At 40.3% G+C, this 17,073-nt stretch overlaps 2 protein-coding genes across 2 annotated transcripts; both read left to right on the plus strand.

Annotated features, from left to right (window-relative positions):
* Positions 1–473: 473 nt before the first annotated feature.
* LOC139202256 (cytochrome P450 2J4-like) lies at positions 474–5,179 on the plus strand. Its single transcript, XM_070831644.1, has 9 exons — positions 474–721; positions 1,151–1,313; positions 1,447–1,596; positions 2,096–2,256; positions 2,885–3,061; positions 3,161–3,299; positions 3,872–4,059; positions 4,424–4,565; positions 4,790–5,179. Exons 1-9 carry the CDS (start codon positions 521–523, stop codon positions 4,963–4,965), a joined length of 1,497 nt encoding a protein of 498 aa, XP_070687745.1. The 5' UTR covers positions 474–520; the 3' UTR covers positions 4,966–5,179.
* Positions 5,180–6,990: 1,811 nt separating this feature from the next.
* Positions 6,991–15,931, plus strand: LOC139202261 (cytochrome P450 2J4-like). Its single transcript, XM_070831648.1, has 9 exons — positions 6,991–7,372; positions 9,310–9,472; positions 9,606–9,755; positions 10,206–10,366; positions 11,070–11,246; positions 11,346–11,484; positions 13,918–14,105; positions 14,874–15,015; positions 15,264–15,931. Exons 1-9 carry the CDS (start codon positions 7,172–7,174, stop codon positions 15,437–15,439), a joined length of 1,497 nt encoding a protein of 498 aa, XP_070687749.1. The 5' UTR covers positions 6,991–7,171; the 3' UTR covers positions 15,440–15,931.
* The last annotated feature ends 1,142 nt before the right edge of the window (positions 15,932–17,073 follow it).

The raw sequence follows: 17,073 nt of genomic DNA on the forward strand, positions 1-17,073 counted from the left end.
ACTGCAGCCGTCTTGCTGAGTCTGTCGCTGAGCAGCTGGTCTGTTTCCACTGTACCTCGGGTTTGCTCACTGAACATTCACGGACTCACCTGCACTAATGTGGCAAAACACAGCAAAACTTTGATTACAACAAACAAACACAATGAGTGTCACTTCATTTTCTGCTCAGGTCGCCATTTCTCTGTATCTTTACCTGGGAAATAGCTGTTTAATGGCTGTTTTGCTATATTAATGTGTTAAGTGTTATGAAGATAAGCTTTAAGTTAGATCTTGAATGCGAACTTTTACTTGTAACATCCCTACACTGGCATTTTTACATAAATAAAAGATGTGAGTCCTTCTTCCGCCGCCGCCACCGGGGCGCGTGCACGCACTCCTTCCTGCGTGTGTTTGTGCTTTTACTTTGAAGATTTGTCACGCCAACCGGAAGCCTTATCTTGTTATTGTCCTGGTTTGGATACAAAACAGCTCTCTTCACTCCTCACTGAGACCTGAACCTGAAGGATAAATACGCCGACAAATGGGGACTTTATTCGGAGCACTGGGGCTGGAGTGGATGGACGGCTGGAGCATTTTAGTATTTCTGTGTGTTTTTCTGTTGTTGACTGATGTTTTGAAGAACAGAGTGCCGACAAACTTTCCTCCTGGACCCTGGGCTCTTCCTTTTATTGGAGACCTTCATCGCATCGAATCCAGCAGACTTCACCTGCAGTTCACAGAGGTGTGTATCACTGTCAGCAATCAGAAAAACACTCCCAGGACTGGCTCGTTGTTTGCTTTCATGCAACATAGCATTTTATAGAACTTTGTGCACTGAGGAATAGTTGTATATAAATTGAAATAGAAGATAAATGAAAGTAAGAGCAACATTTCACAGCTGCAGTTCTTCAAGTCTTCAACTAAAATACAAAACAATGACCACACTTTGGCCCAATTTACACAGGGGCAAATATTAACCAAGATGAGGGCATATAACACTGGCATTTCCAGTTTGGCAGTATTAAAACAAATAATCTGCACCTCACCTTTTCACCTCTGACATGATACCCTCATGAAGGCTTTAGTCCACAACACAAACCAACCTCGGCATTCATGTTTAATAACAAAACAATAATGCTACAGTTAACACTATTCTGCTCTGTGTGTTCAGTTTGCAGAGAAATATGGAAACATATTCAGCCTTCGGCTCTTTGGTGGAAGGATTGTGGTCCTTAATGGCCACAAGCTTGTGAGAGAGGCCCTGGTGGAAAGAGGAGAGGACTACATAGATCGCCCCAGCATACCAATTTTTGAGGCAGTGTTTGGTAAAAAAGGTAGTGTGAGTTGTGTTTGTTAGTTAGTATTTAGTTAGGGCAGTAGCATCAGACTGACACCTTATGAGTCATTTAGCTAGTTATACTCACTTCCACTTACTTTTGGTTTAATGCTGTTCTGTGTTTCCAAAAGGTCTGGTGTTATCAAATGGCAATGCATGGAAGCAGCAGAGGAGATTTGCTCTTCACACACTCAGAAACTTTGGTTTGGGCAAGAAGACCTTGGAGCCATCCATCCAGCAGGAGTGCCAATATCTCACAGAGGCTTTTGCCCTTCAGCAAGGCACTAAACAAATCTTCTTTTTCCACAAGCAACAACTAATCAGCTAATGCTTCTTAACCAGTTAACCAGTTGTGGCTTGTTACCATAACATGATGTCTATTACATTAACATGTGATTTCTCTTTAACCAATCATTTTTGGTCCGACTCAGCAACACAGAAGCATGCACCAACACTGTGGAGCACTTTAGACTTTAACCATGCACCTTAGATCGTGTGCAAGCAATTTCCCCCTGGGGATTATTAAAGTAATTCTGATTCTGATGTGACTTTCTATTCACTGCTTCATTAACTAAGGGACCAAACCTGTTTGCTTTATTTTGGCAGTGGTTGGCACTCTGCAGATATATGTATCTGTCTGACCAACCCGTTAATCCTCCCTAATCACAATCATACATAATCAATAGTCTTCTACGTGTGACTCACCACACATATTTATGTTTCATTTTTTTAATGCAAAGTTTCTTTGTGTCTTATCTACATTCTGTATTTATTTTCTAGGCGTGCCTTTTAACGTCCAGTCCCTGATAAACAATGCTGTGTCCAACATCATCTGCTGCCTTGTGTTTGGAGAACGCTTTGAGTACACTGACAAGCAGTACCAGAGTATTCTTCAGATGGTCAGTGAACTGGTGTACTTAGAGGGAGGTGTGTGGGCACAGGTGAGCCTCCTTTGTAAACATTTTACATTAGGATTTATCCAGCCAGACCGCATAAATTATTATATATTATATTGTTACTGCATTCAGTACTGTTTTACTGTTGTATCAGGTCCAGGTGAAGCTAGTTTTAATTACTTCATGTACAGTTTGCAGTTTAGTTCAGTGGTTTAGTCCTCCAAAGGCTCTCCGGATAAGTGTGATAGGTTGTCAGCTGATTAATGGAAGGGGAAAGAAAAATCTAATATTCTATATTGGATCATTTTTACAATGAACAATCTTAGCAATTTAGAGTGGAAATGAATGGAAATGTTTGTTTTTTTAACAGATGAATATGAGTAGAATAGATTTGAAATATTAAGGTAAAGTAGAAGTACACTACATGAGTAAATGTACTTAGTTATTCTCCAAAGATGTGTGTAACAAACAAAAAGTTTTTTTTACAGCAGATATTCTTTAATTTTATTATTTACATTTTGTAACTGTGACAAGTCAGAATGTCTCCTATGAAAAGAGGCCTGTTGCAGGAGAAGTGCTGGTGTGCATAATGCAATGAGTGATGGCTCTGTCTAGGGGTGAGCAATATGGATAAAATCCACTATCACAATATACAGTATGTCATGCTCTGTAGGTTTATAACACATTTCCCTGGCTGATGAAGTGGCTGCCTGGACCTCACCGGAGGATATTCACTATTATGCAAAAGCTAATTGATTTTGTAGCAATCAAGATCAAAGAGCACAGAGAGAGCCATGACCCCACCTCACCAAGAGACTACATCGACTGCTTCCTCACAGAGATGGGAGAGGTGAGTGTTTTCATGTGTCTCTGCTGTGTTTGTTTACTTTGCATTTTCTAATGAAATATGTCGACTGATGATAGAAACTGTCTTTTGTGTTATTGATAGAAGGAGGACGAAGATTCTGGTTTTGATTCCCAGAATTTGGCTATTTGTACTCTGGACCTGTTTGGTGCTGGGACTGAAACTACCACCACTACTTTACGCTGGGGACTGCTGTACATGATCTACTATCCTCACATACAAGGTGTGTGTGTGTGTGTCTTTATAGTATTCGGGGTCTCTCACAGGGCAAGTCAAGTCAATCTTACTTATATAGCCAGACTTCTACAGCATATGATACCCTCTGTTCTTAGAGAAGCCCCAGGACGGTCAGCATAGAGACACCTGAGTGAAAAGAGAGGACAAAGGGAAAATAGGGAACGACTCAAACAAACAGGGGTAAAGAGATGTAGGAGTTTTCAGAAAATTTACAGTAAGATGTCTGTAGGATAAATATGGACTATAAATACCAGACTCTTAAATTTGGATTTTAAGAACTCAAGTCAGATTGTGTCAGCAAGGAGATTATTCCAGAGGAAGGGGGCACAATAGGAAAAGGCCCTGCAGCCTGCTGCCTTCTTTTCAACTCTGGGGACAGACAGGAGCCATTGATGGAATAAAAAGTTTAGGAAGATCAGACTGATAAAAAGGTATATGCCCATTTAGAAATTTGTAAACATTAAAAGCAGCAAGTTTTAGGTAACATTCTAGCTGCAGTATTTTGAAGCATTTGAAGAGAGGTCAGTACACACACTCACAGTGTTTCCTGTTTTGCAGAGAGAGTCCAGGCTGAGATGGATACTGTCATTGGCTCATCCAGACAGCCGTCTCTGACTGACAGAGAAAACATGCCCTATACTAATGCAGTCATCCATGAAATCCAGAGAATGGCCAACATCCTTCCCCTCAATCTTCTCCACATGGCAAACAAGGACACCATGCTCGACAAGTACACAATCCCAAAGGTACATGATGCACATGTGAGAAAGAATTACTTAATGAGAGCATTTTGCTCATTGTTTATTTATAAGTTGATTTTTTGGCAGTATAGAATCAACAATGGAACGATGTAAGTAATCAACACTGTAAGAAAATTGCTAAGAGTCAAAGTTCATTCCTGACTTTGGAAACAGCCATTTTGAAAATGATTTTCATTGATCATTTTCAATTACTATGATTATTTCATCTACTGCTGTTTCCTAGGTCGTAACCAAGAAGTAACTTTGAAACTCAACGTTGTAATTTGTTTATTTTCACCTATTTAATTTTTGCTTATTATGAGTAACCCACTAGAAAAAATAGTAAAAAATATCAATAACACTTCCTCAGGGCACCGGGATCTTGGCCACACTGAACTCGGTTCTGCATGATGAGTCAGTGTGGGAAACTCCACACTCCTTCAACCCTCAACATTTTCTGGACCAGGACGGCAAATTTAGGAAGAGAGAGGCCTTCATGCCTTTTTCAGCAGGTTAGTCAGTAGTTATTGCCCTCTAAAGCCCAGTTATGAGCTTCAAATCAAGGGATTCAGGGGAAAATGGAAAAAGATACATACATACATACCATTTCTGGCCATTTATGGAGGCGATGGACTTTGAGCTGCAGCAATATTACGTGGTCAAAAAGAATCCCTTAAAAAGTGTGTGTGAATACTGTGAATCTTTTGTATTTTTTGTATTTATTGTGTGTCCTCAGGTAAGCGTGTGTGTCTCGGAGAGCAGCTGGCCAGGATGGAGTTATTCCTCTTCTTTACCTGCCTCCTTCAGAGGTTTTCTTTCTCTGCACCCCCTGGAGAGCAGCCCAGTCTGGAGTTCAAATTAGGAGCCACTCACTGTCCCAAACCTTACCGCCTCTGTGCCGTACCACGCTGAACCACCAACAACCTCAAACTAACCCATCTCTTAACACAGTGAATCATTGTGCTCTAATATATCAATATCAATGCAATGTTATTCTTTACTTGAGTCTGAGTCTTGTCTGAGTAAAACATAATTTGGAAGCATGTTGCTTCTTTTCAATTAATAGGCCTTCAATAAACCTTTTACATTATGAATGTAATAAAATCTTTTACATACTGCAGTTCTAAACAATATATTCTATATACAAACAAGCTAGAAACTATATTCCTTCTTTCCTGTCCACTGCACATTGTTTTTGTCAGATTTGCAAAAACTAGTGTATGTGTAATAGATTATACTGAGATTTAGTCCATGCTTCTCATTCAAACTGCTGTGTTTATGTTCCCACTGTGGTGTTAGTCTGAGGTCAGTCAGTCACATTAAAAAGCACCATTCTCAGTGCTGTTTAGTCCATGCATTAAAAAAATGCTTAAAAAAAACATGATAAAGATATTTCAATGATCCCTCTGTAAAATTGTAGTTTGCTCCCACTGACAGAATGTGAGCCTGGAAAAATGAGCCCAAATAACTAAATGTTTTGTACCACTGGTGGCCTGCCAGGAACCATTAAGTCTGTGACTTTAACTCTTGGTAGGTTGCTGACTGTGTGCATGTGTACTGCATGTTGTGGACACAAGGAGGTCTTCATGATAATGTTTATACAAATAATTTGCCAGTAATCAGTCAGTGCTCCACAATGCAGCTGGCAAAGTAAGATAAGAAAAGACTCACTTGTGCAGCAGAGGGATTTTTGTCAAGGTGTAAGAAGTGTGTGTAGTAGAAAACTTTGTCATGATTTCAACAAGTTCAAGTATTTGTGTGTAACTGTGAGGCTAAATTCAACTCGCCAGGTCTAAAACTCATACCATGGTTGGATTAACTATCCTGGGCCTTTTCGGCCTCCTCAGGTCAGTGGCCTTGAGGCAGTTGCCTGCTTTGCCCAGTTACTAATCAAACCGTGATTCAATCAGTAAGGGAATGCAAACACCACAGTGCACAGTCTGTGGACCTGGAGACAGAGGAGGCGCTGGAGGAGGAGCTCAGCCCGGGTTCACCGCACAGAACCTCCAACTGGTGCCAGCAACAGGACATGAACAGGATTTACAGCCAAAAGGGATGTGGACACGAGGCCAAACCGACAACTGTCATGGTGAACATAGTGGCTAGGAGATTTGGTGTAGAGGAGGAAAAAGGAGCAAAGCAGTCTTTGTCCTTGCACTAGAGGGAAACCGTGATCATCAGCATGAGGAAAGAAGTAAAAGCTTTGAAGAAACAGCATAACGCTTTGCCAGTACCCCTGGCTAAGTAGCAGATCATACTCAAGGAAAGGCTCCTAACACTGCATGGAGCCGAGCAACACCAGAGGCAGAGGAGGAAGAGTGCGAGGAAACAAATTGTGTTTATCAACAACTTATTTGGGTTCACTAGGTGGCTAGTGGGGCATAGATGTTCAAAGGAGGAAGTGGATGAGCACCTGTACAGCACCTTCAGCGAGTCCAGCAGGGGCCAAGGCCCAGGGGAGTGAGAGGCGTGCACCTTAATGCATCTACAGTTAGAATCCAATGACTTCCTGATTCTGAGCCTGGGAGATAATGCTGTCCATCCATCCATCCATCCATTCATTCCATAGTCTACACCACTTATCCTTCAGGGTCACAGGGGGCTGGAGCCAATCCCAGCTGACTTTGAGCGAGAGGTGGGGTACACCCTGGACTGGTCGCCAGCTAATCACAGGGCCGACACATAGAGACAACCATTCACATTCACACTCATACTCACACCTACGGGCAATTTAGAGTCACCAGTTAACCTGCATGTCTTTGGACTGTAGGAGAAAACCCCACACACTTTGAGTACATATTGATGCTAATACTTTTGTATGTTTAAATTTTGACTAAAGAACTTAGTTGTAGCAGATTATTTCTACACTATGGCGATGCCACTTACATAACATAAATACTTACATAAATAAAAGATAAATACAAGTTTTGAGATTTGAGTCACTGAAGGGCATGTATGTTTGCGCTTTTACTCTGAAGGTCAGGTACACAAACCGGAAGCCTTATCCTGTTATTATCCTGGTTCTGGTATAAAGTCATGCAGTGAACTCACCTGACTGAGCCCAGTTTACTCCTGACAGTCAACACTGAAACGTAAAATAGGATAAATACGTCGACAAATGGGGACTTTATTCGGAGCACTGGGGCTGGAGTGGATGGACGGCTGGAGCATTTTAGTATTTCTGTGTGTTTTTCTGTTGTTGACTGATGTTTTGAAGAACAGAGTGCCGACAAACTTTCCTCCTGGACCCTGGGCTCTTCCTTTTATTGGAGACCTTCATCGATTAGACGCCTCCAGAATCCACCTGCAGTTTACAGAGGTGTGTATCACTGTCAGTATAAAGTGTCCAATAGTGGAACATAACTAAGTACATTCACTGAAGTACAGGACTTATGTACAAATCTGCAGACTTGTACAAGTGCAAAACAACATGCAGAACACATGAAGAGCTCATAAAATATGTTTTGTTACAAATGAAACTACCCAACAGTAAATACAAGTAAAGCTGAAACGACTGGTTGATTAATTTATTTCTTTTCACTTTAAGTTAAGATTGAAATAATTAAATGTTTTTCATTATTATATATATAATATAATTAATATAGTTATATATATATATATATATATATATATATATATATAATACTATATTATACTATATATTATACTAATATAATAACTATATTAATATATATATATATATATATATATATATATATATAATTTTGAAGTTCGAACTGTTGTTCAAACCAAACAATTAATCGATTAATGAGGTGAAATAAACAGTAGATTAATTCATAGTGAAAACAGTCAGTTGCTGTCCAATATAAAGCAACAAGCTCCACCTCAACCAACTACAACAGTAAAATCCTGCTTTCATATTAATGCATTGTAATTATATTTTAATTATATAAGATATAACAGTCACAGAGGACGTTTTTTGTGCATTGACTACTTTTACTTTTAATGGTTTATTGCATGGCAGCATGGTGGTGCTGTGGTTAGCACTGTTGCCTCACAGCAAGAAGTTCCCGGGTTCGAATCCCGGTTTGAACCCGGGGTGTTTCTGTGTGGAGTTTGCATGTTCTCCCCATGCTAGCGTGGGTTCTCTCCGGGTACTCCGGCTTCCTCCCACAATACGACATGCACATTAGGTTAATTGGTAACTCTAAAATTGCCCGTAGGTGTGAGAGTACACTCTGATAATGTCAAACTGTAGTGTATTGGGTCCACATTGTTACGACTGAGCTCTTAGGCCATAAAAAAAGGAGGGAAATACACACAGTTGTACCTGGAATAACAAACAAACAGAAAAAGCATCAGAATTCATTGACTATATTTATGAAATGATCAATCAGGGTGAGTGCATGAATGTGTGAAAGTATAGTGGTGTATGGTGTAAAATAAAAATGAGCCCTACTAAACCAAACCACACAAAAGGCACAACCCTCCAGACCATGGCAAAGCCAGAGGGTGAAACAAATAATCTACACCTCACTTTTTCACCCCATTTTACTGTCATGTAAACTTTAGTCCTCAAAGCAAACCAATCTCTGCATTCATGTTCAGTAAACAATTAACAATAAAACAATAATGGTATAGTTAACCCACCTAATGCTGCAGCTCAGGACCCCATATATGACATAAGCTCATGGTCATTTATCACTATTTTAAGAGATCTTATAGATGAAACAATGAATCAGTTACCAGAGAAAATAATCTACAGATTAATTGAAAAAGGAAACAATAGTTTGTTGTTTAGACAATTTCCCCCTGGGTATTCTTCTTATGTAGGTGTAAACAGTCATTAGTCGGGTCCAAGTTGAGTGATCTGACAGAGATATTTTCCTCCAGGAACTAACTGAAATGTCTTTTCCTGTCCATGTTTACATTTACCAACCAGCTTCTTTTGTGTGTAATGTATGTATGAAATGCTCTGGGAGGTTATTACATTTGACTTACCTCTCACACACCCAGCCCAGTCACAGATACACCTCCACTGACAAACCAAGCCATAGAGTGGATACTATTGATGGGCTGGTCCGACTTGGTCAACAACTGGAAAAAGGCAGGGATAATCAACTCATATATGAGCAAAGACAACTAAACCACAACTAACCCTATTCTTCAGAAGCTACTCCCAAACCTCCATGCCTGTTCTATTGGCGTTGCAAGGGGGCTCGTGCTCCTGCTACAAGTCCGTTTATTTATTAACTCAGTCTTGAACTGAATCGCCTGTCTGCTCTGTGTGTTCAGTTTGCAGAGAAATATGGAAACATATTCAGCCTTCGGCTCTTTGGTGGAAGGATTGTGGTCCTTAATAGCTACAAGCTTGTGAGAGAGGCCCTGGTGGAAAGAGGAGAGGACTACATAGATCGCCCCAGCATACCAATGTTTGATGCAAAGTTTGGGAATAAAGGTAGTGTGAGTTGTGTTTGTTAGTTAGTATTTAGTTAGGGCAGTAGCATCAGACTGACACCTTATGAGTCATTTAGCTAGTTATACTCACTTCCACTTACTTTTGGTTTAATGCTGTTCTGTGTTTCCAAAAGGTCTGGTGTTATCAAATGGCAATGCATGGAAGCAGCAGAGGAGATTTGCTCTTCACACACTCAGAAACTTTGGTTTGGGCAAGAAGACCTTGGAGCCATCCATCCAGCAGGAGTGCCAATATCTCACAGAGGCTTTTGCCCTTCAGCAAGGCACTAAACAAATCTTCTTTTTCCACAAGCAACAACTAATCAGCTAATGCTTCTTAACCAGTTAACCAGTTGTGCCTTGATAACATAACATGATTTAATGAAAATGTGATTTCTCTTTAACCAATCATTTTTGCTCCAACTCAGCAACACAGAAGCATGCACCAACACTGTGGAGCACTTTAGACTTTAACCATGCACCTTAGATCGTGTGCATGGGACTTTCTATTCACTGCTTCATTAACTAAGGGACCAAACCTGTTTGCTTTATTTTGGCAGTGGTTGGCACTCTGCAGATATATGTATCTGTCTGACCAACCCGTTAATCCTCCCTAATCACAATCATACATAATCAATAGTCTTCTACGTGTGACTCACCACACATATTTATGTTTCATTTTTTTAATGCAAAGTTTCTTTGTGTCTTATCTACATTCTGTATTTATTTTCTAGGTGTGCCTTTTAACGTCCAGTCCCTGATAAACAATGCTGTGTCCAACATCATCTGCTGCCTGGTGTTTGGAGAACGCTTTGAGTACACTGACAAGCAGTACCAGAGTATTCTTCAGATGTTCAATGAAATGATGCACTTACAGACCAATCGGTGGATACAGGTGATCTATAATGAACATGACTTTTAATGAGACAAACATAAAAAGGCATTAGATGATCTAAAATGTTTAAGTATTGATGGAAGAAATATTCCAATTCTTTATTAAAGTAAAAGCATTAATACAACAATGTGAAAATACTAAAGTAGAATAGACTTAAATGTTCAAGTAAAGTAGAGGAACACTACATGAGCATATACACAACATATTTCAGCACAGTAAGACAGTAAGTTAGTCTTAGTACGTCTGTTTCACAGCAGACCTCTGATAAGAGACATCACAGCTGCAGGAAAAGCAAAGATATCAATAACGTCCGCAATAATAATGATGGCTCTGGTCTATTCAGGTGCCTCAGAGTTTGACAGTAAGCCAGTATGCATAATATCAGGACCCTGAACCTGAAGCAGCTAAATGGAATTCAGCCATCTTTAACTTAATTATTTACAACCGTGCTTTTCCAACTGTGACATGTCAAAATGTCTCCTATGAAAAGAGGCCTGTTGCAGGAGAAGTGCTGGTGTGTATAATGCAATGAGTGATGGCTCTGTTTAGGGGTGAGCTATATGGATAAAATCCACTATCACAATATGTGCGATGTTATATTGCGACACTGATGGGAACGTCTAGCGAAAATGAATTAGTTTTGTGACAGCCTCCTCCTGTCTGTCGTTCAAGATGATCTGGTCACTGTCCTCATGCTCTGTAGGTTTATAACACATTTCCCTGGCTGATGAAGTGGCTGCCTGGACCTCACCGGAGGATATTCACTATTCTACAAAAGCTAATTGACTTTGTAGAAATCAAGATCAAAGAGCACAGAGAGAGCCATGACCCCACCTCACCAAGAGACTACATCGACTGCTTCCTCACAGAGATGGGAGAGGTGAGTGTTTTCATGCGTCTCTGCTGTGTTTGTTTACTTTGCATTTTCTAATGAAATATGTCGACTGATGATAGAAACTGTCTTTTGTGTTATTGATAGAAGGAGGACGAAGATTCTGGTTTTGATTCAAAGAATTTGGCTATTTGCACTCTGGACCTGTTTGGTGCTGGGACTGAAACTACCACCACTACTTTACGCTGGGGACTGCTGTACATGATCTACTATCCTCACATACAAGGTGTGTGTATTATCCGTCCTGCCACATGCCTGAATTTTTTTGAAAGCATCTTGACATGGTTTTGCAGTGTCAAGGTCACGGGTCAGTGCTGTAATGGGAGAGTAAGTGTGTGGGATGTTCTGCATTTAATTTTGCTCTTTGTCATCTACTCATGTAATAATAAGATGTGCACAAAATAAGTGTGCACACAAAATTAACCTCCATTTCATGACACTGCCCAATTATGCTCTTACCACCATGCACATTTTAGTGAATCATTGTGGATATGAACGCTTTATGCTTTGCAGCACTTCCACCCCCTATACATCCCCACATTGCTGGTGGTTGTTTCTCAGCTGTTGTGTTTGTAAAGCTCCTACTGAAGCTATTGAGCTTGAGTGTTTGAGTGCATACGTGGGGGAGGTGGGGCTGTGCAGCGTGTGCATGAGCAGTGATTGACACCGTTAGAAACTCCCCCACTCTGATTGGTTGTTTTTGTTCAGGCCTGGTGGATTCTTGCCAATGACATTAGGAGCACTAGGAGGAGCCGGAGGAAGCAGATTTTTTCACAGATTATCTGTCTCATGTACTATTGTCAGGATACAGTGTCAGTTTTAGCCAATATGACATGTTGTCTATTGTAGAAATTATACCTCACAGGAGGGCACCAATAATGTGGCAGGTTGACTACCATTTAATTAATTAATTAAAATCTCTCGTATCAATAGGGGCACCACCCGTCATTGGACGGGAAATTCAACTTAAGCGTCCCTGGCAGGTTCCCAGGGGAGGAGGAGAGAGAGGAGCTCTCTCTGGAGGCTGAGACAGGAGGCTGGAGGGCCTTGGCGATGTCGGCTCGGTTCACTCGGCACCGTGGTTCAGGAACTTGAAGGTTCTGGTGGATCAGGATGTGCTGGTTCTTGGCGGTGGCGTCTGTCGGTCTGTTCGGACTACAGGACAGCCAGCGGTATTCAGCTCTTAATAGGCAGGGTGCTGGATCTGGTTCTGATGTTGGCCTCAGCTTCAAAACTCATTTAAAGCTCACTAAGAAAAACTTGTCGCTGGTCACACGCAACAGTTCAGAGTTATCAAAACGAGAGTTGCTATCAAAAGTACTTGGTTCTGGCGGTATTTAAGAGGACTTTAAGAAAACTCTGTTACACTTTCAGTCATAGTGATCAGCTATAACTTCAGAAGAACGGTCTACAAAAGTTTAACTTGAAGGTAGCAGGCACAAAGATTATAAGTAACAAAGTAAAACTTAAAAGGGAAAAATAAAAATAAAACGGCAAAGCAGAAAAGAAGGGGGCTAAGCAATGACAGAAGGGAAGACAGAGGTTTTATCCTCTGCATCTTAGGGGCATGTTCTCATCTGACAGAGGGACGCCTGTGTCATCACTTAAGAGTTTTAGACGTACTAAATTAGATTTCTGTTTCATATTCACTATGTTCCAAATCCATTTTCATCCCTAACACTGCATGGTATACAGAATCAAGATATTTCATTTCCAATACATATATTCATTAAGTCTTTACCAAATAACTTCCTAAATGGCATGACACACAATGACCTAATCTTTAACATTCTCAAGTTTGCATTAACTTCCATTACTCTAATTATCACATTACACAGATTAAACAGACCTGGATTGAATATACTGTTGGTTAGTTTCTAATTTATTAGACACAGATTATTAATTATATGGACTTCCTGAGTCTTCTCACTCATTGGTGAATTGCAGTGTTATCACAGGATTTGAAGCAGCATCCTCAAAAGTTGTAATTGGTTAGTTGGTCATCCTTGGATATTCATGAACATGTGGGTTACACCATTAGACAAAAGAACACATTAATTAGCATTAACTGATCTGTTTCTTTAACCACATTTAAACTTAGAGCAGAAATGAAAGAATGTTCATACAGACTTCACTCATTCCTCTCCCTGATCAGTCTGGCCTGGACCTCAGGGGTCCACGAGTGAGGGAGACCACGGGGTCGCTCGGACAGGACCCTTCTGTCCTAATCACTGGTTCATAGAGGGTTCAGAACGTATATGTCGATAGAAGCTCTTTGTTAATTTTTATGGCAGTCACTGTGAGGCCTTTTACACCACACCTACCCAGAGGCAAGCTTTGGGTTCCATCACTTCATCATTGTCACTTATCAGTCTTTTTAGCGTTCATCACGTTATCATCCGGAACTCTCATACAATGGCATCCTGTTTTGGATAAGTCAGTTCAGGGTTAATTCACAGCCAGTACACTGTTAAAGCATGGGTTTGTGGCAAACCCCCCTCTTTCCTCTGTCACAGGACAGTCCAGGAGGTCATAGGGTAAGTGAGTTAGCCACACTACTGGTTCGACGGGCTACACTATTGAAGCCTTTTCTAATGAATGTGATTTTACGACATGTGTTTACATTATCAGCAGTGTTTCATGTTTTCACTGTGTGCAGAGAGAGTCCAGGCTGAGATGGATACTGTCATTGGCTCATCCAGACAGCCGTCTCTGACTGACAGAGAAAACATGCCCTATACTAATGCAGTCATCCATGAAATCCAGAGAATGGCCAACATCCTTCCCCTTAATGTGATCCGCATGGCAAGCAAAGACAGTACGCTTGACAAGTACACAATCCCAAAGGTACATGATGCACATGTGAGAAAGAGTTACTTAATGTGAGCATTTTGTTTATTGTTGGTCTTCCATGTTGGATTTCCAGGCAGCATACGTTTTGAATGCAGTGCTTTTCAGCTACCAACTCAAAAACCATCCTTTTCCACATTTATGATAATCGTAGGGCTAAAACATACAAAACCACTGTTCCACCTTGTTGCACCTTGTAACTGGCCAAAATAATCTGGTGACGATTTATATCAAGGTTCTTGTAATAAGCATTAGTTAATAGGTAAGGCCCTTATAAGATGCTTATTAACATTATTTTGTGTTAAGACTATAAGTGTTAATAATAGTACTATAAACACATTTATTATTAGATTAGAAAACATTTGTAATTTCTTATGAGAATCTTAACAACTTATGTACTGCTTAAAAAAAACCTCATGAGTTAGTTGTAATTGTTTATTATGGCATTTCAGTCTTACTAACGTACCTGATATTTCATTGTTAAACCTTTAGTGAGCCTTTTTGTTTTTAAGGTTAATACATACTTTATTATGCATCTATTACCAAGCAACTATGCTTTTGATCATTTATAGTTTTAATGATTGTATTATTTTTTATTATGGTTATTTCATCAACTGTTGTTCTCCAGGTTGAGAATGAACCTTGAAGTCCAACTTTGTAATTTCTTCATTTTCATCTGTTTTGTGTATTAAAACAAACTGACTAGAAAAAAATCTGAAAAAAAAGATGTTTGATTTACTCTTCTCATCAATAACACTTCCTCAGGGCACCGGGATCATGGCCATGCTGAACTCAGCTCTGCGTGATGAGGCGGTGTGGGAAACTCCACACTCCTTCAACCCTCAGCATTTTCTGGACCAGGACGGCAAATTTAGGAAGAGAGAGACTTTCATCCCTTTTTCAGCAGGTTAGTTAGTAGTTATTGACCTTTAAAGCCCAGTTATGAGCTACAAACCAAGTGCTTCACTGGAGAAAATGGAAAAAGATCTCTAACTAACTGTTCACAATAGTTGGGAGAGGATCAGACTCCATGTTCTACTGTAGTTTATGGTGGTTTCGGACTTTGAGCTGCAGCAATATAACATGGTCAAACAGAATCCCTCAAAAAGTGTGTGTGAATACTGTGAATCTGTTGTATTTATTGTGTGTCCTCAGGTAAGCGTATGTGTCTCGGAGAGCAGCTGGCCAGGATGGAGTTATTCCTCTTCTTTACCTGCCTCCTTCAGAGGTTTTCTTTCTCTGCACCCTCTGGAGAGCAGCTCAGTCTGGAGTTCCAGATGGGATCTATTCTCAGTCCCAAACCTTACAGCCTCTGTGCCGTACCACGCTGAACCACCAACAATCTAAATTTTTTCACTTCCTATAAATAGATTAGCAGTTTGAGCTATTTTACCTAAACTGAACTGTAGACATTTTTTGTTTTAATACATGACAACTGTCGTGATGAGCAAGGCTCAAGTTTGATGTCTCTATCTTATCATTAACATGCACCACCTCTAACTTCTGTAAAGCTCTTGAAGTTAGAGATTGAAAATAACAAGTCGGAGGAAATCACAAAAACTCGGCATGATTGAGATAGTATATTTACTTAAACTTTGAATGCTGAACTTGTAACAGATTATGTTTGCACCGATAACGCCACTTTTACATAAATAAAAGATGTGAGTACTTCTTGCACTGAGGGGCACACACATGCTCTCATCAGCACACACGCTGTTCCTCTGTGTATGTTTGCGCTTTTACTTTGAAGTTTAGGCACGCAAACCGGAAGCCGTACCTTGATTTCATCCTGGTTTGATTTTAAAATAAATCCATGTATTCACCAGTCTGAGCCTTGTTCAGTCCTGATAGTCAACACTGTAACATACATTAAATAGAGACTACAAATGGAGACTATATATGGACTTGGAGTGGATGGACGGCTGGAGCATTTTAACATTTCTCGCTTCTGGCATTTAGCTGACTTTGAGCAGATAATATTGCCAGAAACACTTCAGAATTCATCCTTTGCGATGTTGTAATGCCCAGATAAGTGCAAGTTTCTCCTTTTCAATTATGGAATATTTCACCTGAAAAGGGTTACATTTTTTTTGTAGAAACTAGTAGAAAGGTCATTCCACACCACTGATATCACACTGATGCAAGACTACACCTGCATCTACATCACTTCGATCCATGCTTGGACGTGCAAGAACAGGAGGAGAACAAACAGCATGTAAATGTTAAATGCTTGCTGGCAGGAAGCTGACCAAGCGTACTTTGCTTTTCCTTTTAGCAAATTTGTCAAAGCAGTTAACGTGGTCAAGAATTGTTACAAAAACAGTGGTAGTAACCAGCAAGACCCAGAAGCTTCTCATGTTCCTTCTCAGTTGATGGGGCTGAATACTGCTCAATGGCTTTTCACTGGCTGCGTGATCCCCTGCCAGACTTTTCCACGAGTAAACAAGGGGACGTCCAGCTAGAAGACAAGGATTCTGTAATAACATTCTCAAGAATACACTTTATCTCAGAGTCCATCACCTTGTGCTTTTCCTCAGATACAGAGTAAAAAAGCTGCCAAATTGGTGGCGCTTCACCTACATCACTGTCATGCTATAAATGTGGCTTGGCTTGTTGTCTCATTAAACAAACACAGATAACTATTAATAAGCACAGACAGCTCAGTGCATGTTTCCTCAGGCAGATGGCCAAACCCAGCCTCCAGACAACGCAATGTCTCTCTTTAACTTTCCTCGCATCAGGTGACGCAACCCCATCATCCTCCTGTGTAGAGGAAGAATTAACAGTATTCCCCACAGTAGCAACCACTGAACCTGGTTTATCACACTCTTAACACTCCTTACTACTAGGTGCACACAGCAGTGATGTATAATATGGTTTCAGAGGATTTACACTGAAAAGTTGGGAGTTTTTTTTTATTCTTCAGCATTGACAGCAAATAGCTTTTATCTGAAACCTGGTGTAA

The sequence above is a fragment of the Pempheris klunzingeri genome, chromosome 6, assembly GCF_042242105.1.
Source record: "Pempheris klunzingeri isolate RE-2024b chromosome 6, fPemKlu1.hap1, whole genome shotgun sequence".
NCBI classification, from domain to species: domain Eukaryota; kingdom Metazoa; phylum Chordata; class Actinopteri; order Acropomatiformes; family Pempheridae; genus Pempheris; species Pempheris klunzingeri.

Bases quoted from the DNA above. Each gene is read 5' to 3' on its own strand.
- LOC139202256 (XM_070831644.1), top strand. From the start codon at position 521: ATGGGGACTTTATTCGGAGCACTGGGGCTGGAGTGGATGGACGGCTGG. The intron at 1,597-2,095 runs GCACTAAACAAA...TTTATTTTCTAG, and splicing joins GGCTTTTGCCCTTCAGCAAG to GCGTGCCTTTTAACGTCCAG. The intron at 3,062-3,160 runs GTGAGTGTTTTC...TGTTATTGATAG, and splicing joins TCCTCACAGAGATGGGAGAG to AAGGAGGACGAAGATTCTGG.
- LOC139202261 (XM_070831648.1), top strand. From the start codon at position 7,172: ATGGGGACTTTATTCGGAGCACTGGGGCTGGAGTGGATGGACGGCTGG. The intron at 9,473-9,605 runs GTAGTGTGAGTT...TGTTTCCAAAAG, and splicing joins TGCAAAGTTTGGGAATAAAG to GTCTGGTGTTATCAAATGGC. The intron at 11,485-13,917 runs GTGTGTGTATTA...CACTGTGTGCAG, and splicing joins CTACTATCCTCACATACAAG to AGAGAGTCCAGGCTGAGATG.